Below are 21,399 nucleotides of genomic sequence, written 5' to 3' on the forward strand. Positions count from 1 at the left end.
CGATTTTGCCTGAACTGCCTCTAAAACGGGGACAAAAATAATTCGGATTCTGAAGGAGGGTAGGTAGGCTGCATCGTCAAAGGATTCACATACCAGATGTACACAAAGCTTTCTGAGTTTTATTTTGTCCTCCAGTTGGAGATTCATTTGAACACGCATGCATTTGAAAACAGTAACGGGGGCTCAGAACTGTTCAGAGCAGACGAGACAAGCACAGGGGTGAGAATTCCTATTTAAAAAAATGGAGCTTGCAGCCGGAAATGGAGAAGTCACATGTGGTGGGTGGTACTTTAATCCTGCGGTCCCAAAGGTGACTCCAGACTTCATTCCCATTTGTGTGTTCAACGTTCTGATCTGCTGCCGAGATGTGCTGAGCAGACGGGCTTCCCCTAAATGTATGGGCTCTCACCACACAAAATGGCTGTGGGTAAGTGACAGTCTCTTCTAGTGTCTCCCCAGCCTTTCTGGTGTCTCAACCTGTTGAAGGACAGCTGAGTCTCATTTCCCCTGGAGTCACTCATGTAAGTGGCGTATTTCAGAGGAGGGCTGGGACCATGGCTGGCAGATTTGGGGCAGCTGTCTAAATGTATTTCCCTTTGGACCCCCACCCCCATTACTGCCACAGAGGTGAGGTCTCTAAACTCAGGAAGCCACAAGCCAGAGCTCTGAGGGCGGAGTCCACTGTCCTTTGTGCCCGACACACTTGGGAGTAGGTCAAGGCTTGAAACAGCTAATGCTTTTCCCCTCTCAACGGGAACTGCTAAGACAGCTGGGGGGTGGGGTCGGCTACTGAGAAAGGCCTGGGTCTTTGGTCCACCTCTCAGGCAGGCCCACTGGGAAGAGGGGAGGGTTGGCAGGACTCCAGCCTCTGCCGCCTTGAGCACTGTCGGGACCTGTTCAGGCCTAAAGCCCAGGATGAAGAAAAGTGATGGGGGAGGGGGAGGAAGAGCTGCCTGTGGGGGGGACTATAGTGCCACTGAGAACAGCCTGGGGGCCACTCACGGATGGCGCCAGCCACAGACCAGTAACCCCTGAGCTAGAGAAGGAGAGATTGAGTACTGCAGCAGAACCGCATTCCTTGCCCGGCCCTGCACATCCCTGACCCAGGGTAGGACTCGGACTGGAACTGCCTGTGGCCATCACTTAGTGTCTGTTAAGGGTTTTCGTAGTACCCCTCACTTCAGCTGCATGTGAGACATGCCTTCTCAGCTTCACACTTTCCACAGGAGGGACGGGGAGCAGAGAGTTGTGACTGCATGCTACGCTGTGTCGGGATGAAGAGCTGGGAAGAGGATTCCTTCCCTTTTCCGGATCCAGGCCTCACCCAATCGTCTGGGTCTTAATTCTTAAAGATCTATTCCTGGAAGACCCAAGGTGATTCTGGATGCCATAAGATGGTCTGGCCGATCTTCATGGCCCTGAGGAGTGAAGTTAAGGGTCTCAACACATGCTGTCCAGAAAGTGAACGGTGGGACTCAGAAAAGAGGGAGCAGGTGTGTGTGTGTGTGTGTGTGTGTGTGTGTGTGTGTGTGTGTGTGATCACTTTGAGACTGATAGCATATCTTTGTCACAAAAAGGAAGAAAACTTATATGAACCAAGATAAATAGCTTTTAAACATATGAATGCCAAAGGAATCAGAGGGCCAAACCCGAGGTTTTGAAGACAGCACAGAGAATGACCTTTTAAAAAACAATGTCAAGTCCACCAAACCACAGCTCAAATATTTTGACCACTCAACAATACTGTCAGGAAAACAAAGAGCATTTGAAACAGAATGCTACCTCTCAAAACTGTAAACAATATACAAAAAAAAAAACAAAAACAAAAAACAAAACCCCCACAAAACTCATTGTTAAACAAGTTAGATCCCCGTAGTTGCTTTGATAAGATTGTTACACTTTTCATACGCAGGACAATAGGATCAGCCTCAGCTTCCAAGCTTGGGGCTACTGGGAGCAGATGCGGATTTTTCACTCTTGATTGTGAGGTGGAGAAATCAGTCCAGACATTATTCCTATATAACCCTCTCCTAAATTAAAAACATTTCTCCGTGAACCATGTGGTTCTGGTACTTCCCCAAGACCCTTCCGGTTCTGATCCCCAGAACCTGACCTATCTACACTCTTGGGCAGGAGTGTGGCCCCCATCTGCCTCACCAGAACGGCTTCCACTCAATGTGGCAGCTCTAGAGAAAGAAGCTGACTGCTAGCTTGCTTCCTCTCTCAGTGCTGGGGATGGGGGACCCCGCAATGGCTCCAGCTCCCACAGCTAAGCTTGGCTAGCTTGGGAGGCAGTCACAGGAAGTCCTCTATTCACCCGAGACAGTTCCACAAACCCGCTTCACATCTTTGGGGTTATCTACAAATTCTCCATCTCATCCTAAATTCCTGATTCCTTCTGAGGGGTTGGGAGGAGGTAGGAATGTACCTCTCCCAGTGCAGGCCAACAGGGCCATTTTTCTTCCTGGCCACCAGTTACTCTGGTGGCATCAGAGTGACTTGGGTAGGTTCCCTTCTGAGGCCCTGGGCCGGAATCCTGAAGGAGGCTGCAGATGTCGCTCTTCCCGAGGAGGCCTGTAGGCAGATCCCAAGTTCAGAAGGGGTGAAAGGGCAAGGAAAATCAGCCCTGAGGCTGGGGATGGGTCAAGCCCCACATCTGGCCTCCAAATAGGCTTTCCTGGGTCACATCCGCAAGTGACTCAAGCAACCTTGGGTGGAGCACCTTGCTGGCTGAAGCTACCCAGGTGGAAATCACAGGCACAGGGAGCCAGACACCTACACAGTAGGCCGGGGCGTGGAGTGGTGTCTCTGCAGTGAGCACCCAGGTACTTAGGGCTCTGCCCCTGACCACATGCCAGTTACAGGTGACTGCACGCCAGAGGTCAGGAGTTAGGATACGGATGATGCACATGACCCCGTTTGATACGTATTAGTTTCTGGGATTCCATTGAAACACGGGGGTCCTGATAAACTCGGAGAAGCTTTCTAATTCCCCTCGAGGCAGTGGGAGGCAGGCTTGACAGACATCACAATTCCAGGTCCGAGGCGCAGGGGGCTGGGGTGGTGATCACTGGGTTCTTTGAGAACCAGCTGTCTGAGGGCCCAGCTGCTTTCTGGTCACGCATCACCTCATGAAGATGAACCTGTTCCCCTCTGAGGCCTCTGACTCTGGTCCAAGATGTTGGGGTCAACCCGCAATGTTCTTCTGCGAGGACAGGATGGAGGAGTGAATGTAACATTTCCCTTGGATCCAAGGTGGAAACATGGAGGGTGCTATGCACAGTACTCCAGGAAATTAAAAAGTCCTGCTAGGTGAGATCAAAACATGGCTGACTGAGGTGTCAGAGCCACTGTGCCGGTCTTCACTGAAGGAAACTGAGAGCCTGCTAGGAACAGGGAGGTGGCTAGGGTGGTGACACTGAGCATCAGAAATAGCAAACCTGGAGCAATGAATTTCAGAAACAAACCCAAAGAAACCCACAAAATCATCTCTAGCCCCAACGTATCATCAAAGGTTACAAGATACCAAGAGGGGAGCCCATTTAACCAGGGGCAAAAGGGGCCTATCAAGGGTGAGCAGGAAGTAAGGCTACATCCTGTGAGCGCGCGCACCAGCAGCGCGTTCCCGCCCTCCCTGCTGGAGTTACTGTGTCACAGGCTGCAGTCCCTTTACTAAAGCCCTCTGGACCCCCCTCTGCTCCCTACCCTCCCTTCCAGCCCAAATACACCCTTCCCCTCTCCCGATCCCCGGCCCCTTGTCCAGCAGTCTGGCTCTGGCAGAAGGTGGAGATGTGACTACGTCAGGATGTTGGACATGAATTCATTGAAGCGTTTCGAGTACTGCTCCGGGTTCACAGTGGAGATTTCAGCCCCTGCCTGGAACACACAAGACATGGACTCGGGTCAGATGCTCAAACTTAACCAGAAGACCGGGAGGCGACAACTGAGAGGCACTGAGTCTTCTGGAGCCTTTCTATTTGTTTCTTTTTCTTTTTAAACAAAAAGTAAGCAAGCAAACAAACAAAACCCACTTAATCTTAGATCGGTGGTTCTCAACCTTCCTAATGCTGCAACCCTTCAATACAGTTCCTCATGGTGCGGTGACCCCCAACCAGAAAATTATTTTGTTGCTACTTCCTAACTGTGATTTTGCTACTGTTATGAATTGTAATGTAAATATCTGACATGAAGCCTCTGTGAAAGGGTCATCTGACCCCCAAAGGGGCTACAACTCCTAGACTGAGAACCACTGTCTTGGACAAAAAAAAAACATTTTTTCTAAAGCTAGTTTTTGATGTGTGGCCTATGCTAACCTTGACTACATAGTCTTCCTGTCATAGCATCCCAAGCACAGATTCTAACCTTGACTACATAGTCTTCCCGTCTCAGCATCACGAGCACAGATTCTAACCTTGACTACATAGTCTTCCTGTCTCAGCATCACCAGCACAGATTCTAACCTTGACTACATAGTCTTCCTGTCTCAGAATCACGAGCACGAATGTGTCATCAGGCCATGAGCCTGTTATTCAGCATCAGGGATTACCACGCTGGGCAGGCCACCTCAGGAAGTGGCTTATGTGTCATGTCAGAGCTCTCCTGGCCCACTCCTGACTGATGTACCCACTGAAGCAGTAGAAAGGTGAGGGGCAATGGTGGAGAAGAGTGGCGACCAGCCTCCGGGGAGCAGTGCGTGCACATAAACAAGGCTATTCTTGGCTGTCTAACAAGATGCACAACGTGCCCAGCAGCCCTGGGGAAAAGGAACTGGCAGCTCGGGCCCAAAGGCCAGACAGCTCCAGGGAAAAACGAGTTGTGTTTATTACCTGGCTAGGTGGGGAATGGAGAAGACAGGCAGGAAGTAGGGAGCACGGGAAGACAGGAGGGAGCACAGGAAGACAGGAGGGAGCACAGGAAGGCAGGAGGGAGCACAGGAAGACAGGAAGGAGCACACAGGAAGACAGGAGGGAGCACACAGGAAGACAGGAGGGAGCACACGGGAAGGCAGGAGGGAGCACACAGGAAGACAGGAGGGAGCACAGGAAGACAGGAGGGAGCACAGGAAGACAGGAGGGAGCACACAGGAAGACAGGAGGGAGCACACAGGAAGACAGGAGGGAGCACACAGGAAGGCAGGAGGGAGCACACAGGAAGGCAGGAGGGAGCACACAGGAAGACAGGAGGGAGCACACAGGAAGACAGGAGGGAGCACAGGAAGACAGGAGGGAGCACACAGGAAGACAGGAGGGAGCACTGGAAGACAGGAGGGAGCACACAGGAAGACAGGAGGGAGCACAGGAAGACAGGAGGGAGCACACAGGAAGGCAGGAGGGAGCACACAGGAAGACAGGAGGGAGCACACAGGAAGACAGGAGGGAGCACAGGAAGACAGGAGGGAGCACACAGGAAGGCAGGAGGGAGCACACAGGAAGACAGGAGGGAGCACACAGGAAGACAGGAGGGAGCACAGGAAGACAGGAGGGAGCACACAGGAAGACAGGAGGGAGCACACAGGAAGACAGGAGGGAGCACAGGAAGACGGGCAGGCTGCTCTTCCTCTCTATTAGGAAGAAGGGCACAGGCACAGGCACAGCCCTGCAGCAGAAGGCCACGACCACCCTCCAGGCATTCTGCGGAGGGCAGATGGGCACCACTGGACTGGAAGAAGACCGAGAACTCACCCCATGTTTCACTGTTTTGGCAGCGTGTGCAGCTTTCTTCTTAGCATCATACGGTGTGAGGATGTCGATGATGGCCATGAAATAGACCTCCTTCTTAGGGGCACCTGCATGAAGAAGACAACAGGTGGCTGGGCCACACCCGTAGCCCCTGGACCCAAGGTGCCGAACTTCTCGGTCATTCTGGGGTCAGGGAGCAAAGGATTCCTTATAGTCCCATGTCCTTTGACCTTCAGCTACTCCGGGGGACCAGAGCAGCAACACAAAAGGCCTGTCCTTCCCGTGAACTGCGTCGTATTCACCCATGACCTGAGGGAAGGAACCCCAGGTTCCTGCTCTCAGGGTGACCTTAAATGTCTGTCTGTCAGCAATGGATGAGGCGGGGATGCAGACACCCCAAACCCCAGCAGTGAGCAGACGCATTCAGGGCTGGCCAGGCAGAGCAGAGTGGCATCAGCTTACTTACTTTCATGGCTTTTCATGGCATAGACGTCCACAGAGGGGTCGAACTCGCCTGGTCCAAAGAAGCGGGGGAAGCTGAGGAGGTTGCCAGGGCTGTCTGGAGGCGTGCCGTAGGAGCAGAGCAGGCTACCGCCCACCCCGTCGTTCTCACATTCCTCGTCCTCTGCTCGCTCCTCCACCTCCATCTCCTCCTGCTCTGCCCGGTCGACATCGTGGATGCCCACCAGTAGACTGTAGTCCATGATCTTCAGCTGGGCAAGGAACTGCGGAGGAGAGAACAGAGAATGGAAGGGAGGGGTTCTATGGGATGTCACAGTGGCATCTGGGAGGAAAGAGAGCAATCTTTTCAATTCACTTCTACACAGGCTTCGAAACCGGAACAGGAAGAAGACACTGTTGTCTCTACCGTGAGAGCGGGGTCTAAGGATAGGCAATCACCCAGCAGGACCAGGGTGTAAGGCTGGCCGTGGGGGGAGAGGACTCCCCGAGGACAGACCCAAGGCTGTGGCTGCAGGAGGAAGAGGAGCTGGACAGGCACAGGCTGTAGGGTGAGGGTCAAAGTGTCCAGTGCTGGAGGAAGAGCGGCCAGGACAGTCTCCGAGAAGAGACATAAAGGCATGGCGCACTGGGGAAGATGGGTGCAGCCCAGCTCTAACCACAGCTCTCAACTGCTTCTGAGTCCTAAGCCTGGATAGCAGGCCAGGATTCAGAATTTTTCTTTTTTCAGCTGGTATGGTCACACACAAATTGTTTTCCCAGCACTCTGAAGGCAGAGGCAGGAAGATCTACCTGAGTTTGAGGACAGCTTGGTCTACATAATGAGTTCCAGGACAGTCAGGGTTACATAGAGAGACCCTGTCCCAACCTCCCACCCCCACCCCACCAAAAAAAAAAAAAAAAAAAAAAGACCACCTCAAAACAAAAAATAATTTTAAAAATGTATTTAATGATAAAAGGGCTAAGAAAGAAGTCAGAAAAACATCACCCTTTACAATAGCCACAAATAATATAAAATACCTTGGGATAACACTAACTAAACAAGCGAAGGACCTGTTTGATAAGAACTTTAAGTCTCTGAAGAAAGAAATTGAAGAAGATATCAGAAAATGGAAGGATCTCCCATGCTCAGGGATAGGTAGTAAAAATGGCAATCTTACCTAAAGCAATATATAGATTCAATGCAATTCCCATAAAAATCCCAACACAATTCTTCACAGATCTGGAAAGAACAATATTCAACTTCATATGGAAAAACAAAAAACCCAGGATAGCCAAAACAATCCTGCACAATAAAGGAACTTCTGGAGGCATCACCATCCCTGACTTCAAGCTCTACTATAGAGCTATAGTAATAAAAACAGCTTGGTACTGGCATAAAAACCGACATATGGACCAATAGAATTGAACTGAAGACCCTGACATTAATCCACACACATATAAACACCCGATTTTTGACAAAGAAGCCAAAACTATACAGTGGAAAAAAGAAAGTATCTTCAACAAATGGTGCTGGCATAAATGGATGTCAACATGTAAAAGATTACAAATAGATCCATATCTGTCACCATGCACAAAACTCAAGTCCAAGTGGATCAAAGACCTCAACATAAATCCAGTTACACTGGATAGAAGAGAAAGTAGGAAGTACTCTTGAACGCATTGGCACAGGAGACCACTTCCTAAATATAACACCAGTAGCACAGACACTGAGAACAACAATTAATAAATGGGACCTCTTGAAACTGAGAAGCTTTTGCAGGGCAAAAGACATGGTCAATAAGACAAAAAGACAGCCAACAGAATGGGAAAAGACCTTCACCAACCCCACATTTGACAGAGGACTGATCTCTCTATATAAAATATATAAAGAACTCAAGAAACAACATCAAAATACTGAACAGTCCAATTAAAAAATGGGCTAAAGAGCTAAACAGAGAATTCTCAAAAGAAGAATCTCAAATGGCTGAAAGACATTTAAAGAAATGCTCAACATCCTTAGTCATCAGAAAAATGCAAATCAAAACGACTCTGAGATACCACCTTACACCTGTCAGAATGGCCATGATCAAAAACACTAATGACAGTCTATGTTGGAGAGGATGTGGAGCAAAGGGAACACTCCTCCACTGTTGGTGGGAATGCAAACTTGTACAACCACTGTGGAAATCAGTATGGCAGTTTCTCAGAAAATTGGGAATTGATCTACCTCAAGACACACCCAAGGAATGCTCAATCAAACCACAAAGATACATGCTCAACTATGTTCATAGCAGCACTAATCGTAATATTCAGAACCTGGAAACAACCTAGATGCCTGTCAATTGAAGAATGGATTAAGAAAATGTGGTACATATACACAATGGAGTACTATTCAGCAGAGAAAAACAATGACAGCATGAAATTTGCAGGCAAATGGATGGAACTAGAAAATATCATCCTGAGTGAGGTAACCCAGACTCAGAAGGACAAACATGGTATGTACTCATTCATAAGTAGATTCTAGATATAAAGCAAAGGGCAATCAGACTGCAACCCACAGAACCAGGGAGGCTACCTAGCAGGGGGGACCTTAGGATGACTGTGGCTTATAGTAAGTTTTGGTTTTACTCAATCACTGGGCAAGCCTCAGTGAAGCATTTCACTATTAGGATAAGAATTTGTACTGTATCAAGCTGATAACAGAAAAATAAACAAACAAACAAATAAATAAATAAAAATAATAAAAAAAGAAAAACCAAACCAAACCAACCAAACAAACAAAAACAAAAACAGCAACAGCAACAAAAAACAAAACCTGTCACCTCACTCTCTGAAATGGGCCCTGGAATTTGTTTTGTTTTCGTTATTTTGTCTTTTTTTTTTCCAGAGCTAAGGACCAAACCCAGGGCCTTGCGCTTGCTAGGCAAGCGCTCTACCACTGAGCTAAATCCCAACCCCTCTGTTTTGTTTTCAATGTATTTATTTTATGTGTACGAGTGTTTTGCCTGAGGGCATGTTTGGGTCCCCTGTATGTGTCTGGTGCCCTCAGATGTCAGAAGAAGGCATCAGATGCCCTGGAACTGGAGTTACGGATGGTTGTGAGCCTCCCCGTGGGTTCTGCATCCTCTGCAAGTCAGCAAGTGCTCTCACCACTGAGCCGTCGCTCCAGCCCCGTTACTTCTGAGTTATTATAACAATGCGCCATATGTGTAAAGAAAAATGTATTTAATACATGGGGCTAAGCTGAAGAATCGGCTCAGCAGTTGAGAGCACTGGCAGTGTTGGGCGGTGGCGGCGGCACACGCCTTTAATCCCAGCACTCGGGAAGCAGAAGCAGGCGGATCTCTGTGAGTTCGAGGCCAGCCTGGTCTACACAGTGAGTTCCAGGACAGCCAGGGCTACAAAGAGAAACCCTGTTGGAAAACCAAAAAAACAAAACAAAACAAAACAAAAGGCAGCTCCAGCCCATCACTCTTCACTGAAAGTCAAAAGAAACCATGTGGAGCACGGAGGAATTCTGGACCCTCCCCTGAGGAAGCAGATGTCAGAGCCAGGGAATGTCTGGTTGGAGGACTTTAACAGCCAGTTTCCCATCATTAACGATGGATACATGAGAGCTCCGTGTGTGAGATGACTAGCAAAGGTACAGAGAGGAAGCAGTCCGTACTGGGTTACACACGCCCCACTGGATGTGTGTGGTGGTTAGAATGAGCACGGCTCCCATGGGCCCATACATTTGAATACTTGGTCTCCAGTTGGTGGAACTGTTTGGGAAGGATCAGGAGGTGTGGCCTTGTTGGAGGAGGTGTGTCACTGGGGTGGGCTCTGAGGTTTCAGAAGACCTGTGCCATTCCCATCATGCTCTCTGCCTCCTGCCTGTGGGTAGATGTGAGCACCCAGCTGTTCTTGTTGATATGCCTTGGCTCTGCCATCATGCACGCTCGCCTCTGAGACCGTAAACCCAGTTCAACAACTTCTCTCTCTCTCTCTCTCTCTTTTTTTTTTTTTCTCGAGACAGAGTTTCTCTGTGTAGCTTCGGAGCCTGTCCTGGAACTCACTCTGTAGCCCAGGCTGGCCTCGAACTCACAGAGATCCGCCTGCCTCTGCCTCCTGAGTGCTGGGATTGAAGGTGTGCGCCACCACCACCCGGCTGAACACTTTCTCTTATAATTTGCCTTGGTCATGGTGTTTTGTCACAGCAACAGAAAAGAAACTAATACAGTATGTTCCCGTGGAATGCCCATCTGTACAGGCTTGAGGGGCAACTCATGCCAACAGCCTTGGTACTACTCACTCCCAGCACCATTGGTATTGCTCACTCCACCACCCGTTCAGTGTACTCCTGGGAACAACGAGTTCCATGTCCTGCAGTTCCCGATCTGGGAGCAGGATGAAGACAATGGTTAGGTATATATAGTACCTCAACGTCGCGCTTCAGTTTTTCCAGGAAGTTCTTTTTACTCTCTTCTCCCACGTGCAGCTTCTGCCCTTCGTTGAGGAAGTCATTATCTTTGAATGTCGGCAAATCCTTGGCCTGGGAGAGCGAGAGCACGGGCAAGTCAGGCAGGCTGCCTCACTCGCCCGGGTAGAATGGGCTATTCTGCCGGGAGCAGTGTGCAGAGACGGGAGGGGTCTTTAAGGCTGGGGACGCAGCACAGCGACAGACTCAGGCACGAGACAGGCCACGACAGCCCATGTGCCGTGCATCAGACAGTGAGGACTGAGCTGGACAGCCCATGTGCCGTGCATCAGACAGTGAGGACTGAGCTGGACAGCCCATGTGCCGTGCATCAGACAGTGAGGACTGAGCTGAGCCGGATACATCAGAATGCGGGAGCCGCTAACTGACTCAGGCTGGACCATGGCCACGAAGCCTTCTTCATCCCAGCAGAACCACAGAGACTCCAGCAAAGACTGAAGTAAAATGCTGGGTATGGCAAGGACAGGCAGGGGCCTAGTGACACCGGACACTTCATGGCGACAGACTGCATGTGTGGGAGCTGGGCTGGGGGTCACAGAGGGGAGATGACAGATGGCCAACAGAAGGGGTTACCAATCGCAAGCGACCCTTCACCTGCTCAGCATCAACATACCTTTTCCTTGTCACTCGCTTCTCTGGCAACGGTAGAACCCTGGAAGGACAAAAGCCATCACAAGTCCCGCTGAGGCAAACTCCTTTTGCAGACACACGTGTGCAAATGGGAGTGCAACACACATGCCCATGTGTCTGGGGGCCAGAGGTGGACATCGGCTATTTTCGATTTTGTTTGTTTGCTTTGGCCTTTTGAGACAGGGTTTCTCTATGTAGCCCTCGAACTCACTATGCAGACCAGCCTCTGCCTGCCTGTCTCCCAGGTGTTGGGATCTCTCTCTCTCTCTAAAGACAATGTCTCTTACTGAACTTGGAACTCACGGGGTTAGCAGGACTGGCCGGCACGCGAGCCCCGGTGAGCCGCCTGTTTCTGCTTCCTGGGACCAGCCGTGAATAACCCCACACCTGGCTTTCACTTGGGATTGGGGCTTGAACTTTGGTCCTCACATGCTTTCACCTCAAGCATTGCCCACGGAGCCACCACCCTAGGCCCTGAGGCAAACTCCTCTGAACAAACCAAGGTTCACCAGACACTAGTTACTAGTTACTGGCTGGCATCTTAGAGGGGCCAGAAGGCAGCCACGGCCACTCCAACACAGCCATTTCTTGAGCTGTGACTAAAAAGGCACGTCAGACGCTCAGTAAACAAGACTGCCCTGGGGACCTCAGCTCCCACGGAACTTTCCTTAGAGCAGTGGCCAAATCATTCATCACAATGGTGCTAAGAGGCACAGGCAGGAGACTCTCTAAGCATGAACTACAGGGCTGGGCCTGGACAGCGGAGGGCGGCAGTGGCCCGGCCTCCTTCAGAAGGGAAGCAGGAAGTGTTTAGTTAGGGGAGAGAGGAGGTGTGGAGGAGCACAGGGCGGCTGGAGGGAAACTGTTCGGACAGCATATATGAAATCCCGGCTGGGGGAGGGGAGGGCTGCGGGGTACAGAGGAGGCGAGTGTGGCTGCAGCAGAGGGAGGGGACAGAAGTCAGGAACAGAGCACCCCGGTTCACAGCCTTCAGTGCATTCTTGGTGTCTAGAAAGGCACTTACGCTGTCCCTCGGTGGCCTCTGGACAAAAGCCAGAGTGTCTGCCTCAGCACGGCCTGCCCCTACCCCATTCCACTGCCCTCGGAGTCCACACCCCACAGACAGGGATGGAGAGCACCAACTGTCACACACATATGGCATACCCGGGGCTTAAATAATCTCTGTTCCCGTCACCTTGACTCCCAACGGCCTCCGGTCTACAAGAATCGATTGGGCACATCAACTCCAGGGTCATCCTATCTCACTAACGTGTGCGCGCCAGCCCTCCCCACACGTGAAGCTGGAGAAGCAGCCTTTCCCCGCCCCCCGAGAGAACAGGGGGCACATGGGGAAACACGGAGCCCTTTACCTTAAGGTCGTATTTGCGATGTACAGTGAGCCGATGACTGAACACATTCCTGGTGACCACCATGTAGGTTTCCACACCATCCACCGTCAGGCGGTACATGCCCAGGAACTGTGGCAAGAGGGTATTGCCATGACACTCCACTATGAACTAGAATGGAGAGAGGGAGGGAGAGAAGGCTAAGGGGCAGGAAAGCGCTTGGAACGATGGGAACTCTCCCAGGCCAAGACGCTCTCCGAGATTCTACCTCTAGACTAGTGGTTTTCCAGACAGGCTCTGTAGGGGCTGGAGAGAGAGAGTGCTGTGGTTAAAAGCACTGGCTGTTCTTCTAGAGGACTTCAGGAAAACCAAATAACTATATGACCAAATGACCCACAACTCTGACTATAACGTGGTTTAAAACCCAGGGTTTCTAGTGTGACATCAAAGACCAGATGTTCCCTTTACCATTTCCCATTGCCTGGTTCTCAGACCTAGTGGTTAACTTCGATTATAACTTAACTGAATTAAGAAGCACCTAAGTGGGAACCAGAGAGACGGCTCAGTGGTTAAGAGCACTGGCTGCTCTTCCAGAGAACCTGATTAGTTTTCCAGAACCCACATGGCAGCTCACAACTGTCTGTAACTCTAGTTCCAAGGGCTCTGACACTCTTTTCTGGCCTCTCTGGGCACCAGGCACCTGTATGGTACATATATACATACATGTAGCCAAAATATCCATACACATAAACTTAATTTTTTAAAAAATACCTAAGAGCTGAGCAGTGGTACACACCTTTAATCCCATCACTTGGGAAGTAGAGGCAGGCAGATCTCTGTGAGTCCGAAGGCCAGCATGGTCTACAGAGCCAGTTTTAGGACTGAGAAACCCTGTCTCGAAAAACCAAATCCCTTCCCCCCGCTCCCCCCCCCCCCCCCCCCCCCGCAAAAAAAGTACCTAAGAGATCAGTACAACACACCTCTGGGCACATAGGATATATTCCAGAGCCAATAAGACCAAAGGAATGATTGAATCTACTGATGACATTATTAGCAAGTGGGAAAGGTAAGAGGTGGGAATAGGTGGAGGAAGTAGGTAACCGGGGGCATGTCCTCAGTGTCCTGCTCTAGCCACTTCCTGCAGGTCCGTTCTCTGCTTCCAGCCTGCACGAAGTAAGCAGCTCTCCCTTGCTACCCAGCTCCAGCACTGTGATGCTCTTCCAAAGTGCAGCCAAGGGACCGAGCGCTCCGAAACCACAAGCCAACACAGATCCTTCCTCCTTTTTATTTTTTATTACATTTTATTTATTGATTGATTTTTTTTAAATAATTTATTTAAATGTATTTTATGTATATTGGTGTGAAGGTGTCAGATCCCCTGGAACTGGAGTTACAGACAGTTGTATACTACCATGTGGTTGCTGGGAATTGAACCCGGGTCCTCTGGAAGAGCAGTCAGTGCTCTTAACTGCTGAGCCATCTCTCCAGCCCCCTTACTGATTTACTGCACGCTTGTGGAAGTCAGAGGACAACTTGTAGGAACTGGTTCTTTCCTTCCACCATGTGGACTGAACTCAAGTCATCAGGCACAGTGGTCTGGATGCGAATGTCCCTCACAGGCTCAGATGTCTGGATGCATGGTCCTCGGGTGGAGCCATTATTTGGGTAGGTTTCTGAGGTGTGGCCTTGCTGAAGTACGTCACTGTAGGTGGGCTTTGAGGTTTCAAAGCTACACACCAGCCCCAGTGTGTTCTCTTGGCTTCCTGCTCTTCCAGATGCCAGGCCTGGCACCTCTACTCTGCCATCATGAATGCCAACTGTCTGCAAGTGCAAGCCCAAATAAACTCTTCTATAAGGAGCCTTGGTCATGTGATTGCCACCACGGCAATGGAAAAGTAACTAATCTATCAGGCTCGGTGGCAAACACTCTTACCCACAGAGCCACCTCATGGGCCCCAGATCTTCCCTTTAAACGGTTTCTGCCAGGTGTTTTGCCGTAGGAATGAGAGAAGGAACTAACGCGTGAGGAAGCCCCGGCCATTACCAGAGTGGACCTGGCCGAAGTGTGCTCTCTCCCTCTCCCAGCCCGTCCTCCGCAGCCCAGGCCTGGGACTCACCGTACCTGGTGGTATTTCTTTAAGATGTTGTGCATCTCAGCCACATCCTCACTTGACACAGTCTTGATGACAAAACGCCGGTCGTAGGTGGTGAGGAACCGCGTGCCGCACCTGCCTTGGCTGTCGCTGTTGATGGGGGCACTGCGTGTCACTGAGTTCTGAGGAATCACAGTGAAAGCTATGGGTTCTGACGAGGAACACGGGACTTTTTTCCGTTTCTTTCCCACAGGGCTAAGGGGTGAACCCAGGGCCTGGCACATGCTGGGCAAGCACCCGCTGCTGGGCTACCTCCCATCCCTAAGATTCTGACTGCAACTCTGAATCGTCACTGAAGGACCAACGAACCCCACGGTGGACCCCAAGGACAGAGCCCCAGGGTGGACCTTCCCTAACCCCTTTTGCTTGGAGTGTTCACTCTAAAATTTTTCTCCAGATGATGGAGTTGTTTCTACCCTCGACCTCTGTGTGTAACGTGTCCATTCTGACCCTGAAAGCTGCTCTGAAAACTAGAACCGCCTCATTGTGAGGGGACCGAGTTCCAATCTTGACTCTCACAAGCAATGTGGCCTCAAGTGAGCCATTTAAGTTTCCCTACTTGGAAGACAGGGAGACAGACCAAGAGGAGCGCCGGAGTCTCTTAGGTAAGAAAGCTCAGGAAAGAGTCAAAAGGCCGACGACAGGAAGCAATGGGTACTTTTCTATGGTCAAGGTGAAAACACCTCCTAAGGAGAGAAGTTGGTCTCGTCTCTCTGCCCAGCGCCTCTCTGGTATAGGCCTTGCTCAGCTGTGCATGTTGGGAGGCAGCCCTAGGAGACCCTGTGCCTCTGTCTCTGGTCCTCCTCATGACCTTGGCCCCCACTGGTCAGACAGGGAAGCCCAAGAGGGCGGGGCAAGTGAGTGGACAAGGGCATGTGGACGGACTTTGGGAGGTAAGAGCAAGGGGAGATCCCTGCTGCCCAGGTTACTAAAAACACACCCACTGGGATCTGCTGGTAGAAATGCTCTTGGCCCAGTCCTTTCCCAATCTCATGAAGTCCTACTTGGTCATTTATACCTCACATACCCCCTGGAGGGGCTGGAGATGGCTTAGCAGTCTGTGCATTGATCTCGCAGAAAACTGGAGTCTGATTCCCAACACTCAACTGTAAATCCTACTCTAGCAGAATCCAATGCCGCTGACCTCCACGGGCACCTGCACTCACACACACTTACCCACACACAGACACACATCTCATTAAAAATAAAAATAAATCTTAAAAAAAAAAAAAGGCCAGACGTGGTGGCACACATCTTTAATCTCAGCATTCGGGAGACAGAGGCAGGTGGATCTCTGTGAGTTCAAGGCCAGCCTGGTCTACAGAGCAGGTTCCAGGACAGCCAGGGCTACACAATTAGTCAAAAAGCCAGAACGAACAAAAGAACCCCGCGATATGAAGACGTAGGGCATGCTGGAGATTCTGTAGTAAAGAATGTGCTAATTAAAGAATGCCCTATGAGTCCCCAGTCCAAAAAAGGTGGCTAGGCTGTGTGAATGAGTTCCCCTCTGTCCCTGCCTAGTGCAGTAGGAGCAAGCCAGATGGAGATACACAGCTCTGTGGCCTTGTGTGCAGCAGCATCCCAAGACTCTCGTTCACTGGGAGTCCCATCCCTGAACAGCTCACTTCAGCCCTGAGCACAGTCATGCAAGGCTACTGAAGGCAGGATGCAGACAGACAGACAGACAGACAGAGGATGTGGTGAGCCGGCCCAGGGACAGGGACCAAACCACTGTAGAGGGTACAGAGCCAAGCACCACGGGGTGGCAAAAATAGCAGGATGTCTTCAGAAAAGCAGACTCCATTCAAGTTAGGATTTGGTCCTGGCAGAGGGGCTGGAGAGACCTCGGGACTTCTCCGTCGTGGACATCCCTGGGTGCCTGGGCCTGGCATCCCCTCTTCCCCTCTCCTCTGGACAATCATCTCTCTGCATGCCAGCCCTCCAGAGTGGGGGAGGGGAGGGGAGACTTGTCCCCAGACTCAGCCGACTCCTGGGAACTCTCTAAGGTTTACCATTTGTTTTTGATCTCACTGTGATAACAACGGGGATGACTGAAGAAGTCAGCTGCCGTCCTACTGCTTAAGGGCAAAGAGAATCTCCTCCACCTGCTCTCGCGGGGCTGTGTGCCCGGAAAGAGGGGCTCCAGGTGCCAGGTAGAGAAGGTGTGGAGTCAGGCCGCTGAGTCAGGCTCTGCTGGCCTGACTGATACCCGCTCCAGGCCGATGGCTTCTACAACAGGGCCATGCTCTGAAGGGAGCCGTCACTCGGCCATGCCTACCCCTCCCACCACGGGGACAGTGGGCACGTTCAGGAGGTGACACTCAGATTTGGCGCTAGGTTGCACTACACTAGGTGTCTTCCTTTTCTAATCTGTCTTGGCTGCTTTAACAGGCCTCACTGTCCCGTCCCCTCACCCCCCACCCCCACCCAAGGAGAGGGTTCTTCAGCCTGCACTGGGAATGTCCCCAGCCCCCTCCCTTCCCACAGCAAGAGCCTTGGAGGCATCCTCAGAAGCTCCCGAAGGCCCAGTGGTCCCAGTCTGCTGGCACTGAATGAGCGTGGACAGGGAGACGCAGTAGCTGAGGGACTCTGGCCCATGCTTGTCCTGTGGCTTCCTGACCTCCTCATCCCTGAACCCTGCAGCTGTGCCAAGACAACCCCGTACCTGGTAATCCTGGTCATCAATCCCAAACCTCTCCCTGAGGTTTCGGAACACCATGGGACAGTACTCCTTGAACTTGAAGCGGCTGGGGAGGTTTTCCCTGGGGAAAGCAGACACACGCTTTGTGAACTGCCCTTACTCAGCTTGAGAGACACCAGAGCCCTTCAAAGTGTGACCCGTAGAAATTCTGGAAGTGAGTCTCAAAAATCCACATTTTTAACAAACACTGAGGTGATTCTGGGTGGGTAGAACTTTACACCTCACCTCTGTGAGAATTCATCTAACTGTACACTTATAATTTGCATGACTTTCTTTGTTTTTTGTTTTTTTTGTTTTTTTTTTTTTAATGCTGTCCTTAAAATTTAAAAAGGAAAGCATATCCACTAGGAGGTGAGGCCCAGTGCGGGCACCGCCTCACAACAGGCTGGGATGAGAATAACTATCTCCAGAGATCATTCTCTTCGATAGGCCGTTCTTCTCTGGGGTACTGCTGTGGGAACATCCTGGAGATGCTTAGGTCCAAGAGGCCCTGCCTGCATGGCCACAGACGGAGAGAGAGGTGGCTTGAACCAAGTGCTCATCTGTAGTGGGAGCACCCAGGAGACTGAGAGTTTAAGGCCAACCTGGGCTACCTAGTGAGTTCCAGAACAGCCTGGGTATCAAGTGAGAAACGTCTCAGACAAACAAACTCAGTCTGTACCGGAGAGGTCTTCAGTCAGCTGACTAGGAATGTGGTTTTTTGGCTTGTTTGCATTTCTTGTGGTATTGGGGATCAAGCCCCGGGCCCCACACATTCAAGGCAAGTGTTCGACCACGGAGTCACATTCCCAGTCCTGGAATCACATCTTTACAAAGCCATGCCACTTCTTAGTCAAGCCTAGACTCCTAAAAAGAGAGCAAATGACCTGGAAATGGGGGCCCTCCCCCACCTCCTCCTTTCCAGCAACTCTGCCAGGAGCCCCCCTCTGGACTGAGGCCCTCCAGTTATTATTCTAGGATACAGACTTCCTGAAAATCAAAATAAATGGCTTCTCCTGAAGTCTCCCTACACATCTTCTAGAATGGCGCTGTAGCCTAATAAACATTCCATCTGGAATTATTGAAATGAACAAAAATAAAGAGGACAGAAAGTTAAGAGCTCAGGTGTTCTGTTCCGGACCAGGGAGTGAGTGAGACCGGAAACCTGGAATGGGAAGTGTGTGATGTCTGTCCCTGGAGCTCTAGCCTCTCAGACAACACCACCTCTTTGTCTGCCTGAGTTGAGGGCTGCCTACCATTCCTCAGGAGGCCACTTAGGAGGTGGCTGTTCTGAAGACAGATGGCTTCTAGAACAAGATGCTCCTACCTACTGTGACAGAGAAGAGCCACTAGATGTTCAGAAATCAAGCTTTTCCTCTGGGCTGACAGTCTGGAAATGGTGGGGTGACTGCCCAGCCGGTGAGGTGGAGAGACTAAGGACAAGGGACATCAGGACCCAAGAGGAACATGAAGAATGGAGCACAGTGGGAGAACCAAAAGGCGTCGTCTGGTGTGGCCCATGGTGAAATGTAAAACCAAGGCTGCAAAAAGGCCCAGGAACCAGGAGTTGGGGTGAACACCCGTAACTCAGCACTTGGAAGTGGAGGCAAATGGACTGTCAGAAGTTCAAGGCACCACACTGAGATAGACTACATACTGAGATCCAGCCCAGGCTACATACTGAGATCCAGCCTAGGCTACATGAGATACTGGCTGAAAGCAGCAGAGGCAGCAGTTCACAAGAAAAGGCTTGGAAGGCAGGTGTGTCACATCTGTAATTCAGGAGGTTGAGGCAGGAGGACCGCCAAGAGTTTGAGGCCACCCTGGGTTAAGCCAGCATATTGGCATATACACATATATGTAATCTCAGCACTGAGGGGGCAGAGGCAGGAGCTCACTGAAGTTCAAGGCTAGCTTGGTCTACGTAGTGAGTCTCACGCCAGCCAGTACTACATAGACAGATCCTCTTTCGAAAAACAAACAAAAAATGGCTTAGATTAAGTCCTCAACAATGCTAGGGAAAAGCTGACTGCTTGAAGGGGTCTAAAAATGTCTCGAGATGACTTCTAGACATCGGTCTGAAGTCCAAGAAGCCACAAAGTCAAAAGAGCGAAGAGTTATTTTGGGTAGTGACCTTGGGCGCCAAGCTCGGCCTGTGGTTTACACACAGGTGGGACAGGAACATGCCAGCGGCGGAGATGAAGACAGGTCCCTGCAGCTGCATGCTGGCTACCTCAGCTCCCAGAGCTCTTCTCTGGAGCTGGTCCTGAGTGAATCACCTGGGGCCCAGCTACAGGCCCCAAGGGACTCTGGCAGTAGGCTGATACAGGAAGGAGATGACATGTGGAGGGGGGGACGGGGGAGGGGGGAGATCCCATTTTCCAGGGCTGTTTGTCAGCTCTGTCAAGTGTACTCGTGACAGTGTCAGGTGCTTTCAGAAAGTCAAGGGCTGCCCTCAAGACCTCCCCTCCCCCAAGGAGACCACTTACTTATTGAAGAGATGATTGTCCACCTTGATCTTGCTGTAAGCTTTGAAGTCATCTGGCATTAGCATGACAGGGACAGGGACATTGCTCAGCTCATTGATCTGCAAAGCAAGGCCAAAGTGAGGGGCTTAGCCAGGAGGTCACAGCCTTGGAGACAGGATGTGCAATGTGGAATGCACCCCTCCAGGTTCTCTCCCTGTCTGCATCCTGCTCTTCTTTGGAGTAATCGGTTGCCAGCCTCACCTCCACTGTGGAGAGTCTCCTCTGCCTGATAAGGTAGAGTTCAAAAGGCACGTGTTCTGTGAAACTTCCCTTGGTCCCAGGCCTCCCAAATACTGCAGTCAATGCTGATGAACCTCGTGGGCATTGCTGGACTTCAGCTAAGCAATGCCCTATGACTGATATTTCTTTCTTTTCTTTCTGGTGCTGGGGGTCAAATCCAGAACCTTGCACATACCAGGCCACACTACTGATTGTGCTAGCAAAGATCACACAGTTGATCTCTGGGGACTCCCTAGTTGACCTCTGGGGACTCCATGATGGCACCCTTACTTGCATATGACAGTTACTTGATAAATATTTGTCGACTGTAATTAATCTATTAATGAGTGAATGCCCTACAGCCTCGGTGCATACTAATTGGTAATCTTAATACAAACTGCAGGTCACTCAAAAAATTAGCTCATGGCTAAGAAAAAACTGGGTGGATCTGTGTGGGTCTAATTTGAATCTCCAAAGCAAAGGGTTAAATTTAAAGGGCTCAGGGTGCATGTTGCATGCTTTTAATCTCAGTACTCAAGAGGCAGAAACAGGCAGGATTTCTGAATTCAAGGCCAGCCTGATCTACATAGAGTTCCATGCTAGCCAAGGCTATACCTAGTAAAAAACCTGTCTCAGGGAAAAAAAAATTGATTAGTGAGCTGAGGAAGGGTTAGATACCTGGGCCCTGGCTCACTCTGACCCTCCTGATGAAAGCAAAACTAGTTAGTTCACCAGCAACAACATGCTTATGCTGAATTGTTGGGGAGATGCCTTGTCCCTACGGCAAACAAGCCTTCTCAGTGTCGCGCGCATGCACACACACACACACACACACACACACACACACACACACACACCATCCCCAGGTAATAGAGGCCTGGACAAGGAGCCAGGAAGACACAACACACACACATACACACACACACACACACACACACACACACACCCCACATAATAGAGGCCTGGACAGGGAGCCAGGAAGACACAAAACACACACACACACACACACACACACACACACACACACACACACACACCACAATAAAGGCCTAGACAGGGAGCCGGCTCCTCATTGGTACAGAGCTGAGGGCAGATCCTGCACTTCCCCATCCTGTTTGGCCAATTAGTGGTCTAATTAGCCACAGATGTCCTCGCCCAACACAGCAGAGCATTTGACATTTGACCCTCAACCCAGTTGCCACTAATGCATCTAATGCATTCAGGATTTACCGAGGAAACCTTAG

General features: G+C 50.7%; 1 protein-coding gene across 2 annotated transcripts in view; it reads right to left on the reverse strand.

Moving 5' to 3' along the window:
• Positions 1-99: 99 nt before the first annotated feature.
• The window catches only part of Pip4k2b (phosphatidylinositol-5-phosphate 4-kinase type 2 beta), a 31,366-nt gene continuing 10,066 nt past the window's right edge, over positions 100-21,399 (reverse strand). For both annotated transcript variants that reach the window (XM_006971863.4, XM_076543284.1), the window contains 9 exons: positions 19,898-19,995; positions 17,394-17,490; positions 14,698-14,850; positions 12,600-12,746; positions 11,213-11,251; positions 10,540-10,653; positions 6,145-6,403; positions 5,682-5,785; positions 100-3,876 (listed from right to left, as the gene is read on the reverse strand). In XM_006971863.4, coding sequence (XP_006971925.1) covers positions 3,796-3,876; positions 5,682-5,785; positions 6,145-6,403; positions 10,540-10,653; positions 11,213-11,251; positions 12,600-12,746; positions 14,698-14,850; positions 17,394-17,490; positions 19,898-19,995 — 1,092 coding nt within the window. In that variant the 3' untranslated portion in view covers positions 100-3,795. The remainder of the gene's footprint in view (positions 3,877-5,681; positions 5,786-6,144; positions 6,404-10,539; positions 10,654-11,212; positions 11,252-12,599; positions 12,747-14,697; positions 14,851-17,393; positions 17,491-19,897; positions 19,996-21,399) is intronic.

Source organism: Peromyscus maniculatus, chromosome 8, assembly GCF_049852395.1.
Source record: "Peromyscus maniculatus bairdii isolate BWxNUB_F1_BW_parent chromosome 8, HU_Pman_BW_mat_3.1, whole genome shotgun sequence".
Classification (NCBI taxonomy): Eukaryota; Metazoa; Chordata; class Mammalia; order Rodentia; family Cricetidae; genus Peromyscus; species Peromyscus maniculatus.